Genomic DNA, 25036 nt, shown 5'->3' with positions numbered 1-25036 from the left:
GCAGCGAATCAAACGGACATTAAATTGCACTCTCCCTTTCGTTTGCACTGTGATTGATGGCATTTGCGGTTTGACGCCATCTCATTTTACCGGCGGCTTGACGAGCCGTGTTGGCGGGCGTCATCGATGCATCTCCACTGCCGCAACGAAAGCCACTTTTCTCCCAAAAAAATCGCAAAATTTGTGCATTCACCGCGACCGAGTCACGTTTCGCATGGCAGAGACTCGGCTGAACTCCCTGCCGCCAAGGGTTCAACCTCCAATTCGAAAGGGATGCCGGCCGGGCGAGTTCAGCCCCGCCGAGAAGGAACGCGGCGAAGTAAACAGTGGCATTGAAAAAAAGTCGGACACACGTTTCCGTGCTCCTGCGAGGGGGAAGATTTCGTCCTGCATGAGTTCCGTGTGGTGGCTGTCGGTGTGATGGTGAATGGTTGCCAATAAAAATCCTCGGCGAGAAATCCGCAGCCGGACACACTTCACTCAAGAATCGCCCGAGAAATCGACGTAAGATGCGCCACAGCGCACTGAGAAACTGCACAGGCACTCGGCTCTGTCGCCAGTCGTCCGCTCAGTCCTGCCGATGGTGATTGGACGTGCATCCTGCGAAGTTTCACCCCAGAAGTCCTCAAGTCGGCTCGCTCGTCTTCGCCTTGCGCGCTCTGGCCCGCATGTTCGTCAAAAGCTCGACAGCTGAAGCTTGGCGCTCACTTTCCGGATCTCTCCATCCCCGCGCACATCCTTCGGTCGTCCTTGTGGTCCTGCTCAGTGTCGGGATCCGCAGCCCGCCCGTGCGCACCCTCGCCGCACAAGGCCTTCCCAAGAAGAAGAAGCAAAACAAATCGTAAAACACACACACACTGCCAGCGACGCATGGCTCGCTCTCGTTCACTTGCCCATGGTAACGGCGAGCGACTTAGACGAATGTGCGGTGGTTACCACCTTTTTACACCTACAAATGGAGCTGTAAATCATTTTTATATAAACGAATGGAAGGAAATTTGGTGTCGGCAATGGGATTTTGATATGTCCCACCGTCAACTTTGACGGCGACGGCACTAGAGCCGTCCCTGTCGCGCGCACGGCTCGTCCGCCGACCAGTTGGTCTCCTGAAGGATGTTTGATGGCGAGGAAAGTGATTCCGAGGCAGCGGAGAAATGGATTGGAATGAATGATTGGACCAGGATTTGCATGCTGCCGCCGAGATGCCGCAAGTGCACGCGGAATGCAAGGCACAGGTAGCCGCGGATGCGCTTGCCGTCCCACTTTAGCGAAGGCTAGAACCAGCGCCGGGGCGTGGCGGGAATGCGCAATGGAGCCCATGCGACTCACTAACCCACACCTAGTGCCGAGTGGGCCGGGCCTGGCGTCGTAAAATGAAGAAGAACGACCGATTGGGGCGGGGCGAGGCGCCGCGGGCGGGGAATGATGGACTAACGGCCGACTGCCCGGAATGCCATCGTTCCGGGCGGGGCGCGGCGGCCGGAAAGCACCGACCGCTTTGACGGAGAGGCGTTCTATCAAATCAGTCATTCCTTCTCGGCGGCCCACGAGCGCCAGCATTACGACTGGGAAATATGTCCGGCAAATGTTGCTTCTTTTTTTCCATGCGGACGGACTCGGGCACCACTACAGGCGCGCGCCGCGTCGCCGCTGGGCTAGTGTGGCGTGCGTGTGAGCGGTCGGCATAGAGTCGGTGTGGCCGGCCCACTGTGGGTGTGTGCGTCGCGCTCGTACATGACGTTGACGCGGCTCCAACAACGAACGACCAACGACGAACGTCTCATACATTTTACCCCCGCCAAGTTTTACTGTTCACATTGATTGACGTGCCAGTGTGTATTTGCCTTCGAAACGCGTACGACGTGTAGAACAATTTTTTATTAGAGAGACACACGAGCGCCCCATTAACAAAAAGCAGATTTTATTATTTTTTATACAATCGTTTTTCGGTTTCTCTCCGGTGTGTGCTCGTCGCACTCTCAGCTCAGTACGGGAATCATTAATTTTTCGTCGTCGCCGTCGATTTAATAACTGCCCACTGTCAGCGTCGAGTAATTTATTTCACTACCGAAAAGTATAATTCAAAACTCTAATTGAAAATTAGCTGCTGGGGTAAGAAATAGTGGCTGCGTGCGAGTCAGGTGGTGTTTTGAGTGGCGTTTGGTTTGCGATTTTGTTTGTTGGCTGCAAAGTGTCCGCTGCCCGGTCCCAGCCAGCCTAGCCGAGTGTACGGATTTAGCGGAGCTTGGACCCGGTCCCGCCCGGTGTGCATGGTCGCAGCGGCGGAAATTGAGAATTGTCCAAAAGTTTGGCGTGAAATGTTGCACTGATATCGGCCGCAAGGGAAAAGCCGCACGGAACGAGCGAGAGCCAAAATCACGGCAGCCAGGCGAGACAGGGAGCGAGTGTCCAATTCGATTGACAGAAAGAGAGGAAAAAACAAAAGAAACGAATAATATGCTGTCGATCCTAGTGCTGGTGTATCATCCAGTGTGATTGTTGCTTCAACCCTACACTGGTATCAGCTGTTCGCGGACTTCAGTTGATCATTAATCACCGTCATCTTAGGACGTCGTCTCCCGTAAATCGGACAGACAGAGCGCGAAACGGGTGAACCCCTTTTTTGTCGGGCGAAGCAACTAATCAACCAACCTATCCTTTCGCCGCTAGTGCTATAACGGGACGTCGAGAACAAGACTGCAGCGCCATCTGACCACAGCATTACGCGACAAATTCCCAATCAATCAACTGTATACGATTTTTCACCTAATTTGGACGAGGCTAGAGTTTAAGCAGGAGAATATCGCGGAAGCAACAAGGGTGAAGCAGGCGCCAGGGTGACTCCAGTGAAACAGTTTCGACCCTATAAGGCCTCGCTCGAAAATGGTAGACCATGCTAGGGCTATCGACGCTTCCTGGACCGCACTCGAGAGGAACTGCAGCCACTTGCGCTAGTCGAATTAGCGCGCCAAAATTCGGGCCGGTGCACCTAGATTCGCCCAGGGCATCGACCAGTGCCAGCTATAACTACTTCCGGGCCAAGCACAAGCTGTCAGCGTTTTAGGTGGTCATTAGTGCGTCGGTTTGTTTGTTTTCCCAACAAGTGCATTAAATCATCTGCTCGCGTTTGCGGTACTCGCGGATCTACTATCGTCGGTGTCGGATCGGTCGCGGTGACACAGAATCAACAGAACGATTTCATGTGAACCACAAATATCGGACGGACAGTGTGACTATGATTGTGATCTAATGAGACAGGTTACGGCCCAAACAATGCACATATACCTCTAGTATACTACCCACTTGCAACCGCTGCAGCTATACGATACTTATTACAATACAAATCCTTACAATCCGCACTTCACTGTATACGGCTTATTTAAGAGTGTAAACAACATATTTATAGATATACGTATATCTAATTGATAAATCTAGTGAAACCAAAATTTCAAGAAAATCTATTATTATAATTGAAGTCTAGTGTTCGCAAGCAAAGTGAAACGAAAAAAGAAATATTTTTAAAAATACCAAGTGCTCTCCCTGATCTATGCAACTAAAATAGTTTTTTCTTTGCTGGAAAACGAGGAGCCAAGAGAAAAACGAATATTTTTTGTCCATGTGCTTTATGTGTTAAGAAAAAAATTGTTGGATTGTTATTCCGGTGAATTTATGTTTATGGAAAGTCAAATTGTTTGAAGATCCTGCAATTTTCCGTTTACGAGCTTCTTCGATAGTGTTACACTTTTTTCAATTTTGGTTTTTTGTGTTTAAAAGTGGCACAAGTCGGGCTGGAAATCGCTCCCAGAGCATTGATGGCTCAACCTAGGGTGAGTAGAAATATGTTAATTTCAGTTAGTTCCGTGGTTTTGGGGAGTGTTTGAATGAAAGGATTTGGAGTGATAGGACAGGATTGTCATGGTTTCTGTTCACCGGATTGAGGGATCCTGGGTGTGCAAATGACTGATATTATGGTTTTGTCAAGAAGAATCTTGCAGGACCTGCGATTTTGCGGTCTTTCTCTTAGGCGGCTTCCTATATCAAATAATGGACACACTATGTCCAAGAAGCCTAGAATTTTTCCTGTTGGAGTACCTCGGGTTCAGTCACGAAGGATAAGTATATTGGTTATCACAAACCTCCTTAATTGAGAGCCGCTGGGTAGAAGGAAAATAAGATATACTATTGGAGAATTACCCGGGGTTCGAATCGTGATTCATCATGGACCTGAATACTGTCCTTCCCCTGTAAACTTATTACTTGCACAATATTAAGTGTGCTGATACCCGGACCTCAAGAACAGTTTTAGTGAAAAATAAGTACGAAAAAAAAGTAACAAAATGAAAAGGGAGACTGTTCGGATGTCCTAAACTTCACAAGGCAGTCAACAAAACATACAGCTATGGGTAAAGAAATAGCGCACTCTTTTTCGAAAAATCAAGCATTCTGTTCCTTTGATAAAAACTAATCATAAAATACGCATTACAATTATTCTTATTTAGTAAATTCAAGTCAATTCAATTTCCGGTACTCGCAATTCAAGTGAGCACAGAAATAGCGCATTTTTGACTTCTTGTAAAAAACAAAAAACAAAAATAAAATTTTGGATTCAATCTTAATAAAACGTGATTCATTATAGCCTTCCTTGTTGGTACTTAGTAGTGTTTTCATCATTTTTTATAATTCGAACCGCCTCCCTCAATTTGAAACCAATTGGAGAAATCACAAGCTTGAGACGAATTGTCAAAATCGAGCACTGCTAAAAAACTAAATGGCAATTATCGTTCAATATAGAAGACAATCACGTTAACTTAGCGACAAAAAGAATTTTGACAATCCCTTCAACACTTTTGACATCTAGTTCATCGAGTTCCACGCTTTTTGTCATCCTTGAAGTTTTTGAATTTTTCTTTTCCAATTTTTACCTTGACATTTTTTCGCAAATGTTTAATCTGATTAAAGTCTGGACCTTGAATTGTCTCGCCAAGGCATTCAATATTTTCTTGTAAAATTTACTCCTTAAACAACTTTGTGGTATGCTTTAAGGTCTTTGTCATACATGAATGTCCAATTGACTGTCATGGACTTACAAAGATACGATTCCACTGTGATATTTAATTTATTAAGAGTGACGTGATTATCTATATTTTCATGTGTTCTTAGTAATGGCTCCACCTCGTGCCAAGAAAACGCTCTCGGAACCTTGACATTGACTTCATCGTGCTTAACTGTCTTCGTCATATATTTTGGATTAATTTCTTGATTTTTTCTGTGCAGTACAAATGTTCTTCCATCAGGGCCTACACGTTTATTGACATTCCATCGTTCAAGTGGATCATTTTCCAAAAATGGAGACCTTTCTTTAAGTGCATTTTGGCAAATAATTTTTTTTCTTTGAAAGAATGGTTTTTTTCTACTGATCCATCTAAAAAGCTGAGTATCATCTCCTTACAAGCCTACTGGCTACATTAATCCTCATTTTTTCCTTTATTTCGGCCGCTTTTGCAAGTGACGACTTCAAATACTACCCTTACGTTTTTTGACTATAGTTTAGTCCTCGCCAATGGTAGTTTTTCGTGGCAGAGACTTGCCTTCTTAATTCGTTCAAAAGATTGGGATTAAATTTATTACGTTATACACCATTTTTGGCGAAATTATTGATGTTTCATCTATCTTCACTTTGGTTGCACCTTTCTTATACAGGTCCCAAAAAAGATTTCTTCTTTTCAATTGAACAGTGAACTCCTGAACATCTTAAATATCAACCAGCTTTTAAACAATATTTAAGTAAAAGAAGAGTATCAACAACTGATTTCACGCCCCAAAACACTATGATCAGGTAAAATGGATTATTCCTCTGTCCACCGTACTTAACAAGGAATCTCCAGAATATCAGCACCCAAGAAGATACTATACCATGAATTTTACCGTAAAGTGAAGTGAAGATGCGTGTAAGTGACAGAAATAATTGGGAATATTTTACGTAGCTTATTTTTTCAAAAATTAGGAATTATAAATTTTGCTGGCAATTGACCTTACGAGATGGAAGCGGAAGGGCGATTCTCTCCCTGCGTGGATCTTTCTCGACCGTCTGGAATGGAAATTCCACCGAAGAAAATGTCCACCGCGGTCCGATTTTTAGCATGATTTTCACCTGGGGTCCGTATTTTTCCTCTACGGCTCTATCCATAACTGTATACATATTTAGAAATTTACTCTGAGCAGAAATGGATTGGATAATCAGATGCACCAATTGGAGAATGTCAAGACAGCGAATAAAACTAACAGCGACACTTTAAGAAATTGCTTATGTTTAAAACCTTTCTACGGAACTTTATCTAATAAACGTAAAAATGTGGAGCAATTGCTATAGCAAAGATTTGTAGAATAATTACCAGAAAATTGCGTTCGTAGTTTAAAATTCGCAGAGGCTACAACTTAAAAAGGATAAGCAGCACCCAAACAATTCTTATAGTTTCAGAAATATAATTTGAACCTGACCTAGAGTTGAGATCGACGATGTAGATTGGAACTGTCAAACACTTAAAAATATTGGTTTTATGTGAACAATTATCTAATAAAGTGAAGAATTGGAAATAGAATATATAAGGTCAGACCTGACGAAAAGGATATGGAACGGAAGAATTTCCGCGCATAACCTTCGGGAGGAGGGAGGGATAGAAATTTTAACGAAAAAAGGGATAATATGGAGGCAAGCACCAATTCCACCCCGAGGCCCAGTATTTCCACATAATTCTCACATTACTTTTGCCGCTAGTAAAGTTTCTTACTACCGCATAAACCGATATTTCGGGAATAAATTGTTTTCTTTCTCCATGTATTTAAATAAAATCAGTTATCGATCGAAAACCCTAACATTCTCTAATTGTAGAATCTATGTATATCGAGGACCCCTTTTATTTTGTTACTGATGTCTTCTTTCGTAGATATAGTTGAAGAAACTTTTGACTGAATCCGCAAAAAGCTACCCACTTGAAGATGATCACCCCAGTTATCAAGGACAAAACCGGAGTGCGGTTTGATTTTGAATAGATTGTGAGCATATGCAGATCTATAAAAAATTATCCAGATCGTTTATTCTGTTGCAATAATCGAATAAATTTCACAAGTTAAAGGTTCATTCTCCACTAGTAGACTTAGAGTAAATATTTTTTGCAGTTTGAATTATATAAAGGACTCTTTTTGGTAGAAATTTATTTTCTCACAAACGCTAAACATTGCTAAAAAATGGCATATATTGTGTCAAAAAAGTACCGGGAATTGGCCAAAAAATACAACATATTTACTATACAATGAAATTTATTCTATCACCGTCAAATTAGATCCCTTCGGAATTAATACACTTATGCCAACGAAAAAATCGATCACTAAAACATTTTTGAAACGTATTTGTCGGGATCAAATTCAGTTCAGGGTGCGAATTCGTTTGCTCCTCGGTTTCGACTCAGTTGGAAGGTTTGGTTTTGATTCTCATGTCAAACTTTTAAACCCATGTTTTATCACCAGCTAAAATGAATTTTAGGAATGTGGGGTGTGAACTGACTCATTCCAGTGTATCTTCATCCACCTCTTTGCGGTGAGAGCTCTCAGAACTAGTCGGCTGACAACGTGTTTCATACTCAATTTTTTGTATAAATGGTAAGAATGGATTTCTAAGACTCCCCCCCCCCCCCCCCCCTTCAAACTCAAATGATGATGTTTAGTCACCATTTCCTTAACTTTATGGATGTTAACTTTAGTTCAAAAACGTTAATGGCCGATAAGAGCGAGCCAAATGTTCCAACACATCTCACATTGCACTGTAGCCAGACCTTAAGTGAGAGAAAAAGACAAGAGGGTGCGGGCCAGATGAGGATTTCCGCCGGGCCCGTATTTTCCTTCTACAGCCCTGACTGCACCAGTTATAAAATATGCATGTGCTAAAGTCGTAAGCTTTCTGTAACGGTTTCTGCGATTCGGCTTACGAAATGCCATTTGGAATACAAAATTTGAAACAAATTGAAGAAATCACAAAATGATCTTGAGAGGAATTGTCAAAATCGAGCACTGCTAACAAACTGAATGACAGATAGTATTCAATATAAAGGACAAACACAAAGACACTAACTTAGTGACAAAAATAATTTTGACAATCCGTTTAAGCGGGCTTTTTAAATGACCAATTACTGGTACTTTTTTGATAGAATGTAAGTTTCCTTCGAAATATCGAAATTTGCACAAAAGTTATACCTTACTAGGGAACGAAATATCTCTCTTCATTAGAAAAACAATTTCTAATTGTCATGATTGCTAAAAACAGCAGAATCTACATTCTGCCTACTCACCTACTGCTAGGCAGTCTTTTCCTTCCATGTAACCTTCCAAATAATGTTCATACCTTTCAGATTGTCATTAAAACCACGCGATCTGTTCATTTTTGAAGCTTGTCATAAGTTTCCTATTTTGTGTTTATGTAACCTCTAGCTTTATTTGTCGTTTTGCGAGCACGCTTCCTGCAGATACTCCAGAACGTTTTCTATCGTAATCTTGCATTTTATCCTGCTTCGACTCAATATTTGTAACGAGTGAGCATTTGCCGACGGCATTTTAAATTCGGGTCCAAATAAAGTGAAATTCTAAAGGTGACAAGGTTTAGGTTCGATTTGAAATGAAATAATTCAATTTGAGTCGATTTATCTACATTTTCAAAGATCCTTATAAAATGTGTTCTCATTTAATTCATTTTTAAAATAAAAGCACATTCGCTAGTCACCAGCTTTTCTGACGGAAGTGCTCTAAAATCATTCACTTCTAATGATTTCATAGCTCTTCTAATTTGTTCTTATATGAAACATCGAATTCAGATTTTGTCCTTTTGGGGTCCTTGAATTTGCGTTTGATTGTTGGAAATGGAACAAATACTTGTCAATTGTCAAAAATCTATTAGATTATATCAGGGTCGTAGGGAAAAAACTGGTCCCAGGGCGAAAATTATGCGGGTCCGTTCCAAAATTGCAAAATCAACCTAATTTTGTTGAAGACCCTATTCCCGGGTCCTTTGAGATTGTTTGGCTGTTGGCAGGTTTCGGAATAGGTAGTGAAATTAGAGGGTAATCCTGCCAATAATGATGAAATTCTATTAAATATGGGGAGGATGAAGATATACTTCACCACTAGGAAGGGAACAAGAGACACCAAAATATAATTGCTAGAATTATACCTTCCCTAAAACGTATTACTCCACACTTGAAAATATATTTCTAAATCCCCGGAAAGTTTTGGGGAGATGATAAATTGTAATGATTTCCTCCCAGTATGTTCCAAACAAAAATGTAAATGCTCCTCAAAAGGCATTTACACAAACAATCTATTTGTGAAAGTTAATTTTGCATTAAAACTACTGTCAGAATCTTTCGCTTATTTACTGATTCTAGGAAAAGTAAAATTAGAGGTCTCCTGTTCCCTCCTTCGTACAGTAAAGAGAATACACAGTCTCAGTTTTCAATGAAAGTGAAGTATTTGATGCAGGAAAAATCCACAAAGTAAGAAAGCGAATTGAATACTATTTCCGTTGTTGGCTAATTGTTTATTGAAGTTACAAAAAAAATGTATTTCAGTAACCAAGTATCCCCGTCATCAGAGTGGACTTACCGAAGAGTAAAAAGTAACTTCAATATAAAATTTTTGCCAAGATCGGAAATTGCCTTCAATTTTTTCTTCTTTCTGTTACTACTGACTAATAAATATTCTCTAAATTTCAACTCTGATCTGCTAAGTAACTTTGTATTCGAACGGAATATTAATATTTTTGAAACTATTCCTTTTCCTCCTTGTTCCTTATTTCCCGAAGTTTCGCCACGATTATTTTTACTATTTATTTGAGAAGTCTCTTTCTTCATTAACTTTTTTAAAGTGCAATCCTGAAATAACTATATTGCATAATATGACCTTAATTATTGGCAAAGTATGCCTCTAATGTGATCTGAAAATATAAAAACTCTAGCTTTTGCTCCACATAATTCATTTGTTCTGTGTGTATTGAAAGTATGTCAATGAATTTTTCTTCAAATGTTGCATAATGCATACATTATTCAAATAGTTGGCAAAATTCAGTTTCAATTTAACAAAAGAAAGATTCAAATTGTTTTAAAAGACTTTGAATAATTTAATTTTTTTTTTTATTTAGTATTGTTCATTCTAATCTAATCAAAAAAAAAACAATATTCAAATTAACTTAATCTCTGTTTATAGTAATTTCTTTATATCCAATAATATTCAAAAATCAACTTACCTATATCGAGTGAATTACAATATGTAAAAAATGGGTTCAATTTAATAACTTAATTGTATGCAAATCTGACAATCTATTCAATTCGGTATGATAACGAATAGATTAAAAGATTGTTTCCTTCTTAGCAGTTCTAAGACAATTAATAGTTTCAATTCAAAAAAATATCCTACTTATAAACAAGGAAGGAAATAAAAACAATGGCATAGTTTCCTCAACTAATAAAATTTCATTTAGGGGAAAAAACCAATAATTCGGGAATAACTTATTTCCTTTATCAGTGCGGTCAGCAAATGCAAAAAAATAAAATCTTATTAACCAAAAATACCATTTCACTGCTTCTATTTTTCAAATTTTCCGTATCAAAGCTGTGGTGAAAAACGATAGTTACTATCCAGGAAAAATGGAAAAAATTTTCACGCTCAAAACTTAAATGAAAATTCACTGAACACTAAGTGGCTTCCTCCTGGTAGCCACACTGTTTTTCAAAAAAAAATAGTATTGATCGCATAGATATTATTTAAACGTAAATTTAGGCATCTTTCTGTCATTTCTTCTAAGTGTTAGTGTCATTCTTCCTTCAGGTGTTATAGTTCCAACGTTTTTAGTTGAATTCTCCTGATGGCTGGTCGTCGGGTGGATAAACATAAAAATCATTTTTATAAAATTTTATATTTATTATCTCTTCCATTAATGGAAAATCTGTTGGCACAAATGTTATCGTCAAGATCGCGTTTGTTTTGTCAAAATTACAAAATGTCTTACTGTGTAGTCAAAGTCATTTCAATATTCAACTTTGCTCAGAATTAGAAGTTAAAAGTTCATAAAAAATGCTAAATAACAGACGTTTTCACCTCATATCTAAATTGATATCGCTGTTTTTTACAGTTTTTCATTGAGCTAGACTTGAATGTTTCAAAATTTTGGAAATTTCCATGGCAAAAGTAATGTATTTATTATTATCATTATTTCTGATCAAAAGGCCTGCAATCTAAATTTGTGAACTACTTTTGCCAAGGTATATTTTTCCTATTCACTATTCAGTGACGGATCCTCTTCTGAATGTTTCTCCTCCAACTTAGCTTCTCATGTGACTGTGTTTCAGCTTCATTATCTTTAACTCATCGCTGTGATAATGATAAGCCTACAGCAATTATCGCGCTTTCATAAACATCTATAACACAACCTGGACTCGAACCTGGGGCTGAGCTTTTTGAGGTTTTATATAATTATAATTTTTTAAAAATCAAGATGGCGACCGTACTAAATTGGCAGCCTTGTGTTTATTGGCTGGTCGCTCCTTTTCGAAATATAGGGCATCTTTACAGTATTTGTTATCCTACGAGAGAACGATCTCTTCATAGCTCGGCGATCCAGCACTTCTTGGCAAAATGATGCATTCATAGTAGTACTTAGCGAAACAACTCCTTTGGGTTGATGCCCTCGGTGACCAAAAAAAAGATCAATATTGTCTTGATTTGTGATTTTTGAACTGAAAATTCTTTTGCCTGCGCCAAACTTTCGCCGATCCACTCAGCACTTTGGCGTTACATTTCAGGATCGTACGCAAAACAGAAACTTTTGTCAACCACTCGTCCTATCCTCCCTGTTGCTGCTGCAGTTAATGCATGTGGAATGAAATGCGCATGCGGCTGCCTTTGAAATAAAGGCCTAAGAATGCGTTGAACGTTGATTTCTGATATTCCAGTTGATTTGTATGATCCTATAATATGTAATATGTAATATGATCCTATAATATATATGATAATATCCTCGTGGCGCATGGCCGTCCACTCCTTTCGTTGTCTTCAGCCGACTTCCGCAAAAAGGTTACACCCCCGGAAAACAGTAGCACGAGATGTAGTAGCTTTGGTGTTTCAGCCGTTTCTATCGCACTTTTACTGGTTTTAAAGCAGAAATTAATTAGGACACATAACAAATCCATGTGGTGGACTTAAAACTCCGTATGGAGGGAGAGCGACTTGTAGTGGCAAGTTTTCAAAACTTCATGGAGAAAGCCCTAGTAGTACCGAGTTTGTAGCTACAATAATAGAACTTATGGGACACATATGACTTGTGGTTCCGGCTAGAGAAGAGGCAACTGATCAAACGCAGGTTAACTTCTGTCCTGAGTGCAGCCTGATCGAAAGTGACTCCCTGATGTTCGCTCTCTTATGGGACGCATTGTGTAGAATATTAGTAGTTTCATGTAAAGAGGAGAAAGTTTCTAGACTCTCCCCCTCCGTACCGGAGAAACATGCACTTAGTCTCAAGGCAAATAAGGCTCATCATCTGACAGATTGCAGCGGCTGAACCAAGCTCCATAATATGAGCATATATTTATTTTTTGCTCTAGTTCAAGTGATTTTTCTAAAAATAACACGCTTTTAATGCTATTTGCCTTCCCCAGATTAATTCAATCAGTAAGAATTTGCTGAAAATACGAATAATCAGCATTCCACTGAATTTCGTTTCGCCATCTTCTCTATTTCGCTAAGGAGAAACATTTTGCTACAGAAAATCAATTATAGTTAGTATTTTATTCTTTTATATATCTTACATTTCTATTTCAAAAACTGTCGATAGACACTTTTGCACATTTTGAACTAATTTCCTGTAAGTTATCGTTTTTTAAAATTGTCTCTACGATAAAATGCCCTTTTGACGTTTCCTATCATTCAGGCAAAGGAACAGAATCCCTATGATATTGTTTATAAGTTTTATCAAAAAAATTCTTTTGTAGATTGAATGAAGTTTTCTCACGGTTGGGCGGTAGATTCTGAATCTACATTTAGATTATTGAAATAAGTTAATTTATATTTGGATAATAAACTAGGTATTTAATTAACAAAACTGCGAAATAAGACTGTGAGCTCTACTTGTATATATAAAAAATGCTGCTTTATGTTTATCGTCAATTACGCAATATCTATACCAAATTTCGTCATTTGTAACTTGGTGAGTGTACCATGAGTTTCGGAATTGGTATTATTGATACTTCTATTTAGTTACCAGTACAATCATGTTAAAAATGTTGTTCTTTTAGTCGGAGAAATAGTTTCCTCAGTTGAGAAACTATTATTTATTACGTGACGCAGTTCCTTTTATTCCTTTCGTAGTACAAGTAATATTTAATTTGATCCCAATATTCAATAAATGCTATTTATTAAATTATTAATCTTCGTAGCTATTTCCCTATTATGTTTATTTTTCTCCAAGAGTATGAGTGTCATTAATTGCGCAAAATTATTTTTATATGTTTTGATTGCAATGTACTCGCGCATAGATCAAACTTTCTATTTATCCGTTTGTAATATCATTAACTAAGAAATGTATGGTCCTGAATAGATTAAATAAAATAGTTTAGTGGAAACATTACAGAAATGTTGAATTAGTAAATATTTCAACTAGCTTGACATTAAGTTCCAGTTTGATATAAAAGAAGAAGAAAAAATATTTTAATTCTGATAATAAATTAGAATTAGAAGATTAGAATCTCACCAGGCTCCATCCTAATTATGTCTTTTGCTCATGAACTACATTTAATATAGCAATTACAACTTATTCTCTAATTAGATACATATGTATGGATATTATACATCTGTCTTTTTATTTTCTTTTACTGCCCTGTTAACCATTCACCACTTTTCCGTCGTCATGTAAGCAAATCTAATGATCACATCGCTTAAAGTTATGATCAATAAATTGATAATGAACTTTCTGCCATCACAATTCAATGCACATTATTTTCAGCCTGTGCCAAGTTGCTCTTGCTTTTGAAAAGCTATGGGGAAAAAGTCTAATTTCATTTTAGAAAATATCTAATTTTCACATGGTGAAAATTATAATTGTGCTCCCATGTGTAGAAAACATGAGGAGCTTATTTTCACTAATTGCAACAAGAATGTTTGACCGTCAGATTTGCATAAGCTTCTATAAATGGCTGAGAAATTTGTAGAAATCTCCCACATCTTCTGCTTTAATTTATTACTATTTTTGAACATTACTTTTAAATAGATAATTATTTATATTTTCTTTAGTGTGCTAAACGTGTATAGTGCAGTGATGTGTGGAATGAAAATATTTATCATATTGAACTACCAGAAACTGGATTGACTTTCAGATTCTACGAACATGTTTAGCAAAATGAAGGTAAAACTGGTTAATTCATCAGTTGCACGAATACATCACATTAAAAATAGCAACCAATCAGAAACCAAACTAAAATTTGTAATCTACAAAATATAATGAAGCCTCCTTGATATAACTTATAACTTATGCAAATAACATTTAGATTACAGAATATTTCAGCCTTGAGAGGTATTTCAGCTAATATTTCCAAAAGAAAGTGGACTATATTTTTCAGAAACGCCATTTCCGTTCTTTTGCAAAACATATTTGATTGCTTCTTGAAAAAATTCCAAAAATTGTAATCCTTAAGAGTAAAGTCAAATTCTGAAAAAAACTAAAAATAAGAAATTTCACTCACATATAGTAAGTATGGAGACGATAATAATATTAAATTGTTTTGTTATGTTGTTTTTTAAATTCCACTAATTTGTCAATCAAAAGTAATCTAGTCACTTTTAATCACTCAAAATAATGCTCCTAATTCTCTCCAGCCCAAAATTGAAAGTAGACATATTTTTGGCAGTCATTATTAACCACTGAACTGTTTAGCTACTGAATTAGACTTAAATTTGAAGTAAATATTATTTATGGTTTCAAGCGGAAATTTTTTAGCCGATTTGAGGCTATTTGTCGTACAAAAGATACACGAATCTGCTTAGTAGTATTTATTTCAATAATATACTAGAATTGTATTATGCTTCCTAATTAGGCAGCTTTTGAAATTTATTTTCAGTTTTTTCCCAATAATTCTAGAACGTGCAGGTTTTCGTCAGAATACGTGATAAAAGAAGATGAATAATAATAAAATATTTGGCTAAAGCTACTTATTTGCGCTTCCAATGGGGGAACTAGAGCTTCAGGTTAAAAATGAACTAAAATCTATGGGCCGCAAAGAAAACTAATCTTCAAAAAGAAGCTAAAGATATTTCAAGAAATTAATTTAGAGACGCCGTTTCCGTCGCTAGTAAAATTTTTTATTGACGCATATTCCAATATTTCGGGAACAACTTGTTTCCTTCTTTAGTGCAAGGTTTCGAATTACTAATTTCATTATTTTGTTCGTTGGTAACATCGTGGATACACAATAATGGTTAAGATATTTTCTTATTCCAATACCTCACAAATTAACATTTCCGTTTCGTCCTCATATAAATTCCAAAATTTCTCATCAATAATTTTTAGAAATTATTTTAAAGCATTACCTCACAATCTAATGAAGGATTAGGCGAAATTCAAAAAAGCAATTATTCAAAATCAATCTAGTTTACTGGGTCATATCGTTTGAAATTTGTCAGCAAAGAGATACTAGTCCCACGATATCATCACTGTAAAAAACATACAGCACACCTCAATATCCCATCCATCTTTTGAAAAAATCCAAAAGCTGACGGTTAACTCCCTTTATTACCTAGTTTTAATCTCTAATAAAATTACTAATAAATAAACAGTCACATAACATGACAGAAATGATTAGTTTTTCATATAATGATCAACAATTGTATATATACCTCCATACAAACTTTAATACAGTAACCGCAATAAATAGCACGCCAGGCTTATGTAGTCAAAAAGCACCAAGTCGTCGTATAAATGTCTCATGAAAGTGAATGATAGATCGTTCAGTATCATTGACTCATAGTTGTACGCGAGCCATTTTGTTTATTTTATTTTAGTTTTTTCTTCAATAGACACTTTCAAAAAATTTTTACACAATACAACATACTTATGTGAGCTTTAAAGGAGATCTTGAAGAAATAGCAAAAACAAAAGTGGTTCAATGTGACGACGAACAATCTCTTAAACGAAAAATTTACGATTTTTTTTGTAGGTTGATGGAAATCCATAAGCTAAAATTAAATCCATTCAAGTACAATTTTGTTAGACGTCAACAATGTACATTTCCAAGTTTTGAAACTGGAATTTATCTGAGGGAGAGTCATATTGCTCAATACATTCGTATAAATATGTTAAAAAGAGATTAACAATTTGACAAGTTAGCCTTATATCAGATATCACCGTGATTTTTTTCATAGCAATGATATTCCTCATCGATTCACTGGACACTGATTGATTGTATAGTAAATAAATTAGATTTTTACTCATGGCGCTGGTATTCATATTAAAGCGTGGCTTTAAGACTATAATTTTTTGAGGGTAGCGAAACAATTATGATCGCGATCACGAAAATATGACAAATACGCTTAGATGATTACATCGTGACTCTAGGTTAGAATAGATGAAGATGACTCTGAATCACACGATGAGTAACGCAATGTTACTTCCTTCTTTTTTTAGTAAATCTATGGCAGTATTTCTAAATTCTATAAAAACTCTTGATTTTCTACCACTAATTGACCTAAGTCAGAATATATTCTAATATTCTGAGAATTATAATCCGGCTCCATTCCAGTATGAATAGAGAGCTTAACCAGTAGGTAATCGGATCGGTGTTAGGGCTCAGATTCTTTTTTTAAAATACAATTACAATTCCAAATCCATCAATATAAATATTGAACATATGAGCTGCCTTTATCAGTAAATTTCTTGATTTAGTTTAGACAACCCTGGGTCAGTTCATAATTGAATAAACCCTGACGATATTTTGAAGTTTCAGTTCTGCTAAATAGCTTTCCTGACATTAGGCGTTAACGTAATCCTTAGATGAAAATTGCTTTAAAAATAGATAATTCCGACCAGTTTATTATACATATGCAGCTGTCAATTACAATCAGCCAAAGTTCAATATGTTTTGAAAGTAATCTAAAAACAAGAATTGAGCCGAAAGTAGTCACGAGTATTTTAAATGTTAAACTTTTATTAGTTTGATTTGAAATATAAATAACAGTGTTATGGCAACGGTTAGTGAGGTTGTTTGAAACATAAGTAATGCACCTAGAGACAAATGTATAGCGTTTCAAAATTTGCTCTTATCGGGGATTAAAAAATCACCAAAACAAAATAAATTATGAAATCACTGGAATAGGTACGGCTTACCATTTCCTTCATCATAAATTTTCACAGGGCATAATTGTAAAATGTTTCACAGAAAGTAACAATAGAAGGCAGAAAGATACAGTAGCTTTTGTGACGAAATAACCAGAATATGCTCTTATTCTCTAATTTTTAGAATAATAAAGTTTTTATCAATGTTAGTAAAAGTTTTCCATATATTTCAATTCATTGCCAACATACAACTGTTTTTTCTTTAACTTTTCGTTATTCTTTTTATCATTATCTTTACAAATCTTTTCATGACGCACTTAATAAATATAGTAATATTCTAAATGGAAAAATAATGTGCTAACACACTCAGGAGGGTTTTGGCAAACACTAAAGAGTAAACTATATAATAATAATTACATTAATGATAACTTGTAATCTAAATAAAATATGTTTTCTTAATGCACTTATGGATGTCGAACAATGATAATACGCGAATACATTTTTATTGAGTGAATGTAAATACATGTATCTCAGTATATTGTATGCTCAACTGATATAAAATCAGGAAACGTGTAGCATAAAAGCGTGGGGAAAGAACTTGCAAAACAGCTAAGCTACCTTCATGTTCACCTTGAATTCGAATACATGCTTCCATTTTTACTACTGATATCGCAATTTTTCGTCATATAAAAAATATATTGCTCTTAGATTCATGAAAGCAAACTGTCATGAGTTCTCAACTTCACGAGCGCCGACATTCTGTACAATTTAATTGAATGCATTTTCCCACTTTTCATAATTTTCCCAAGAAATTAATCAATTATAGATAACATTGTTGCAAATTAAGACCTTTAAAGACTCTCCTCAAATTTTGCATTTTTCTTATCTCAATATAATATTGATAACAAGATTTGATAGTACAATGACTTGTAATTGAACAAGTTTTTTGTCCTCCAAAAATTTACTCCAATATACTTGTAGTGAAGGGAATCAAATTTTTTGATGGTAGAGAACATGATAAGCTACCGTTTATAATGTGTTTCACTGTTGTCAACTATGTATTTATGTCATTGATTTTCAAATGAAATCTATTTCAAATAGGCCAGCGTGTTAGATAATGGCAGGTAAAAAAAATTTCATCTGTTGATGATCTTATCATAATCTTATCAAAGTATAATTAATTCGTAAGTCTACAGATGTCAAAACGGTAGCCATAACACGTATATTTTTATGTTAAAATTACTGAACTCATTGTTTCGAGTTGATTCTGGTACTCTGGTTAAAGATATCTGTTTCAGTGCGATTGCGTATGATACGATCGTAGTAGTTGTTTTAACTTAATTTGGAATTCATTAACCGAATCAATAGGGACGTCAGAATAGATAATTTATATGAATGAATTCCCGGTATTTTGATGGTAACCTTGAAGAATGACCAATATATCAAAATTAGAAATGTGTACATCCAAAGCATCGGCAAAAATTAGTGTTTTTGCATTTAATTTTAAGATATCGCCATGAAATTGTAGAAGGAATCAACTTGGCCAATAATATCTAGTTTCCGGATTTAATTATACTACATTGTAAGTATCCTTTCCGGATCTTTTCTTCTTCAAATTATTCTTTGTTCCGGTTGATGGTGGTTACCAAATTCACCGCCTTTAACGAGCGAAGCTATCACTGTTTTGGTTCTCCTCTGGGTAGTTTTCCATCGACTTATATATCCAGGCCAACCTTGTATGTTTGCTTAGCTTCCAATTAGATAACCTTTTAATTTCATTCTCATCACATTGAATGCTGTCCGAGTGATAAACCTACAACAAGGGACCATCACAAAGGTGAACACCAACATCCATAACGAAACATGATAAGACTATAAGGCACCGAGATCGCGAAGCTTGTGCTGAACTATCTCGACCATCGCAATGGCTTGGTTAGTGAGTTATCATCAGCGAAAATGGCCCGGTTATTCCATCGAAAGCGCTTTTTTCGATCGCGAGCATCATTTGCATGTGAATAGAGTGATCCAACAGATCCTGCTCTATATCCTTCACCTTCATAACCTCGAGGCATTTGATGCGTTCCACACTAGTTCGAATCTCCATCGTTGCATCCTACTTCGAGAAGAATGATTACTTCGGGACTTCATATCAAATTAAAAAAATACTCAAATAATACAGTGAAATCCTTTGCCAGCCTTTTGATACATTTGAAGTTTGCTTAGTGAAAGACCGACAAACTTTCCTGGGAATATCCTGGCTTTCTCCATCAGTTCAAATTAGTTTTGTTAATGAATACCCAAAAGGATTCATTACTACACAGTGAACAAATGATAAAAAAATATTGATAAAAATGATGTTCATATCAGCTTCACAAGACTCGATTTAATGTTCTTTTAGATAATTTGCAACTAGTTGCAATAATCCTGAGATTCAACCCTGACTTGCCTGATGTTAGCCTATCAAATCAATTTTTTTACGTTTAATAGAATTATGGTAAAATTGGGATGATTCGGACTGGTAGAAGCAAAAAACTGAACGCTCAGTATCACAAAAGTAACAGTTGCACCGATCTCCACTATACTCTATGCATTAACAACGGTAAATCGACCTTCGCTTTTCAACCGAAAATTTCAGAATGCGATTCGCCGAACACTCACATCAAGTCGTGGATGTTTCATGTCATTGTCCTTTCTGTGCGGATATTCGAACAGCATAAGGGACGTGGTTATCAATGTTATTCGAAAGCCTTAAGTTCTTCTCAACATCTGACAACGTGTTACTGGGACAGTCTTCCTAGAACAATCTCGAATGGATTCTGGTGGACTCGTTGATTAGAAAGAGAGAGTGGCAGTAGCTAGATCACATTTTCTGAAATTAAGTCCACTTTATTGCTAGCTCCTTAAACTGAATTTCCTAGCTTACCTGAAGTGTATGCTTAATATTCATATCGACGGATGCGAAGACTATCTCGTTTTCGAATAACTAGGTAGAGAAAACCGTAATTCTAGGCTTCAGAATATAAGCGGCCGGACTTACTTTCGTCAACTCCAATCTACAACATGTTGACATGGTGTTGCAGTGTATTCCGGGTTAAAGCAAGGCGATGGATTGGCACAAACACTACAACAACTAATATCACGAGAACAAAATATACCAAAAATGCCAGTAGACCTAAATGGCAGGGCTGTTCGAATGGTATAAATATTCCAGTACGATCAAAGGTGACTACCAAAAAACACCCAGAGGTGGAAGAAGTCGGCCTGAAAGTAAACTAGGCTATGTCACAAATTAAACAAAAAGTGTCTATGAGTTTGTAGGTAGGTAGGCATCACTGGTCACTCCGAGGAGCCCAATTAGCGCAGTGGTACCCCTGAGACCATGACTACTCTAATAAGAGCATGGGGGCAGGATCCGGTCGGCTCAGACCATCATAGCCAGCCTATAGCATTCACAAAGGAAAGCAGCTCTTCCACTCTGCAGCTTGAGATCTCTCGGAGGTCCTCAAAAATGTTTTACCTAAAGTCCATAGCCTGGCTCTACCTAGAGCTGGGAAATCGCAAAAGAAGTGGCGTCAGGCCTCTCCCCCTTCTCCGGAGCTTCGGCAATGCGAATTATAGGGGCACTTACCCGGTACAGACCGCCGTAATCTTGTATGAATTTGCACGCGTTTGACACAAGAGCTGTCACGAACGGGTTTTGTTGTAGGCAGGCCACAACCTACTTGGTTTGGTATGGGTGAGCCTTCGCTATTTGGGATCCGCGATTGCGCAGTAGTACGAGCAAATTGCACCCTTAACAGTCGTCAGCGGCAGACAAACTGTGCCCATCAAAGGCCTGGTCAGTCTGTCAGCCCGCTAATTCCTACGTTCTTATGACCGGGAATCCAGAGAAAGGTATATATTTGTAGGAGTCGATAGTTTCCGTGTACTTAAGGATAACAGGAGGGAATTATAGTGAATACCATAAGGAGTAGCCACAAGATTTATCGGTTTTTAAGTTTTATTATGAATGCCACCAGTCTAGGAAGCTTGGACACATTGATTCATGCGATCGCTAAAAAACTGATTATTGGTTTCCATCCTAATTTTCCTCTTCTTTCAGATGCGGAATACAATAGTAGATGCAGAGAAAATATAAAATTTCGTGGCAAAAGATGAAATGAACCAAACAGTTTAAATTCTGAGGAAGCTTTTGGCTTCCCGTTATCCATATATTCTTTTGATATTATTGTCCCCTAAACGGAGCACATTAACTACACTTATACGCCATCGCTTTCGGTTCCTGCAAACGTGCTTCAGCCCCTCTTTTGAGGGACCAAAGCTTGTTGCTTTTGTCAAAATATTTGCTGAGCATGTCAGTCTGCTATTTCGCTTCATCGCTGATGGATTTTTTTGCTGCCCACCTCTACCTATCCGGATTGTCATTGTATCTTTAACTTAGGATCATTGTTTTTTACGATGAATTTGGAATTTAATTCGTTCTGTTGGAATAATAAAGGTGGAGTATAACTGGATGGCTTAGCTTTTAGGATGCTGAGTTTTGAAATGGAAAGTCGAAGTCCAAATGTCAGTGGTGACAGAGGGGCTTGTATCGTACACTAAATCTCCCATGTGAGTCGATTTTGCTGTGCATCAAAGCCTTTGACATATCACATCCGTGAGGTTCTTAAAATGAAGTCATGAGGCATGCATCAGGGCTTAGGTTGAAATTGGGTTATTGCACCTTCGATTATTTATTATTATCATAATGGTGCCGAGTACCAAGCACTGCAGCTGTGATAAATATTTTCAAAGAAGTAGTAAATCCAAACTACTAATCTTATTTCATCAGAATACACGTATATTTATACTTCGTACGAAAAATCAACATTTGCATAAATCTCGTACCCAGAAGTCACTATGCGTCACTTTATCTTTGTATATCTCATTATTGTGCCTTGTTCTATTCATAAGCCACAATAATCAGTAAACGACGAACAATAAATGATTCGCACAAGATTAACTTCTGTGTTTACAGAAAATTCTCTATTCAGTCGTTATTTAAGTTAATTTCAATAATTTTTTTTTGCATGATTGTTTGCTATTCTTTTTTTTTGAGTTTTTTCTTCCTGCAGTTACTACTTTTGTGCCTAACTGGTTGTTGTTTAATTAGCAAACACCGAACAGCTTTTCTTCAGCCTCAATATGTAGGCAGGCATCTACAATGTTCAACAGCGATTATCTTCTGAGCTAAGAAATATCTTGTGCTGAATCTTTGTTAAGTATAAATATTTTATATGCATATATATTCACGTGTACACATGTAGATAGGCTGTGTATAGGATGTTATATTCCAGGTTTACCGTAATTATTGTAAAAGCTTCTGTCCGATTGTGCTCCAGGAAGACAGGTTTGCCTTTTGGTCTTCAAAAGAGATACAAAATATAAAATACCATTTTATAAATGACTCAAACCAACCTCCCATCATCGTCGCAAAAGTATCTTTTATCTCATAAATATAATACACCTGTGTATAGTAAGTAGATGGAATGTAATCATCCATATTGTCTTTTCAACAGTGGAAGATAAGTATGTATATTATGTAAAAATGTTCGTAGACCCTAGTACTGACTGCATCATGCTGGGAGGCCTCTCCTTCTCTCTGCGGGCGATAGTACGAATATGTACTAGGAATACGCAGTAGATGAATCTTAACATGTGTGAATCTATCTACGTACGTATTACTTACATATCTTCTTCGACGTCTATATGAAACTTTGTAAGGCTACGACGTCTTTATTTTACGTATATTTAGTCTTACGTATATGCATACGTACCAATCTAGTAGCTGCAATTTTGTAGAGCTATTAAAGAAAATTTTATGACATTCGTTACGTAGATACGTTCTTCGTCTCGGTCTTAAGGCTTTTTTGTTTTTGCTATAATCTGGCATATTATAAAAGTGCCTAACAGTAGCCGCAATTCGAATTGTTTGAGCTTCATATTTTATAGTTGTTCTAAAAATATAAATTATATTTGAATGCATTTTTCTACTCGTTTTCTTTCTGTGCACTTGCGTAGGGAATTGAAGCTATTTGCACATGAAAGATAACACTGAATAACGGCAATAGACCGGAACAATATATTTCTGGCGCCTAAGGTTAATTATATTCGTTTTTTCTACAGAGCTTCGGTATTGTAATAGTAAATGTTTGAGGTTAGTATCTTCTCTGCTCCGATAAACTAATTTTTTGTTTTGAAACTAATTTATTCTTATCGATAATTCAAGATTTACTTTCTTATGTTCTATTCCTTGAAGCATGTTCTGGATATGTTGCGAGGTTGGAAAAATTCGTTATAGGATCGGACTAAAAGCCTATCAACCTAGTTAACCCTACTAAGCATTTTATCCGAAAAAATTCGGTACGGAATGGGGACTTCTACATATCTACACTTGGCACTTCTAATGAACACTTTTCTGTTCTTAATTAGAAAGAGAGTTAAGTGCTAATATCGCGAAGGCCGTGAAATAATATGGTATCAGAAGTAACTACCGTACAATACCGTCGGAAGTATCTTTCATGTACGAAATTCATCTGCTAGTACACCCCATCCAGGAAGACCTTCAATTATTTCAATTATCACTTTAAATCAAAATCACTAACTATTAAATAATACTGCAGCGTAGCTTCAATTCCATTAGATTTTCAGACCAGAAAAAAATCATAAATCATTAATTCTGCTTGGACACATTTGCCGTCGGCAACACTTCATCAATATTCATCCGCTCGTTTACAGTCTATGATGAAAGTATCTATCCATATTTTCACCAACACTCCTCAATCTAAATTGTTGTACCGGCATAATACAAACGCGCTTGATAGTAAAAAAATAGTATAAGTATATATAATATGTTATTGTGTATTGTACCATTGCCACCTTCGTGTTTCTTAGCAATTTTCTGACGGGCCTGGCAAAAAACAACATTTTTGGATATTGTAGATCGGCATCGTCCATGTCGCTGTCGTTTTATGTCGTCTTTTTGCTGGTGTTGTTGTTGATGTTCTTCTTGAAGTTGTTGTTTTTGCTTTCTTTATTTTTACTATTGGGTGTACATGTTATTTTACCATTAAGTATGGCGCATAAGATACGACCGAAAACTTGTATAGTCAGTTTTAGATGGTTTTGAGGTAACCTTGCCTAGAATACAGAAAAAAATGAAACTTAGAAAAAGATATTGGAATATAGAGAGGGCGACGGAGAGCTAAAGTGGAAAATATTTTTTCGGGGAGTACATATTTATAAGTTATGATTGTTGGGTGTATGACTGACTACCTTTTCTTATGAGTTTACATACGTAAGTCTGCTAAACTTACGTAGTATCTGCGATAAGAGGCAAATTTCGTAATATATACCTATATATACATACATGTGTGAGGTATGGAACGAATATTATAGACTTTTTCTATTTTCGCCTTAACATATATCTACATATTAGTTTTCATGCAAATTTCTGCTTAGATGGATTAGGTGAGATAGTATGGCGGCTTGGTGTGCTTTTTTGTATCCCAAGCAAGTGTTCCGAAACATACAAACCAGGAAATGTCATGGGAATTGTAAGTTAACTCAAAGGAGAAACTTTTTGCCAACTATAAAGATTCTAGATAAGGTAGTTTTACGCCGCCCATTTATTTCTTA

At 36.8% G+C, this 25036-nt stretch overlaps 1 protein-coding gene across 3 annotated transcripts in view; it reads left to right on the top strand.

Moving 5' to 3' along the window:
- Positions 1 to 1638: 1638 nt before the first annotated feature.
- Positions 1639 to 25036, top strand: part of LOC119651502 (homeobox protein homothorax) — a 440180-nt gene continuing 416782 nt past the window's right edge. Inside the window, exon 1 of one of the 3 annotated variants that reach the window (XM_038055121.1) lies at positions 1639 to 3827. In XM_038055121.1, the coding sequence (XP_037911049.1) occupies positions 3813 to 3827 (15 nt within the window). In that variant the 5' untranslated portion in view covers positions 1639 to 3812. The remainder of the gene's footprint in view (positions 3828 to 25036) is intronic. The other 2 variants (XM_038055120.1, XM_038055124.1) reach the window with 2 other exon arrangements.

This window comes from Hermetia illucens, chromosome 3, assembly GCF_905115235.1.
Source record: "Hermetia illucens chromosome 3, iHerIll2.2.curated.20191125, whole genome shotgun sequence".
NCBI lineage: Eukaryota > Metazoa > Arthropoda > Insecta > Diptera > Stratiomyidae > Hermetia > Hermetia illucens.
Note: the sequence above shows the minus strand (reverse complement) of the source record. Positions and strands in the feature narration are given on the sequence as shown.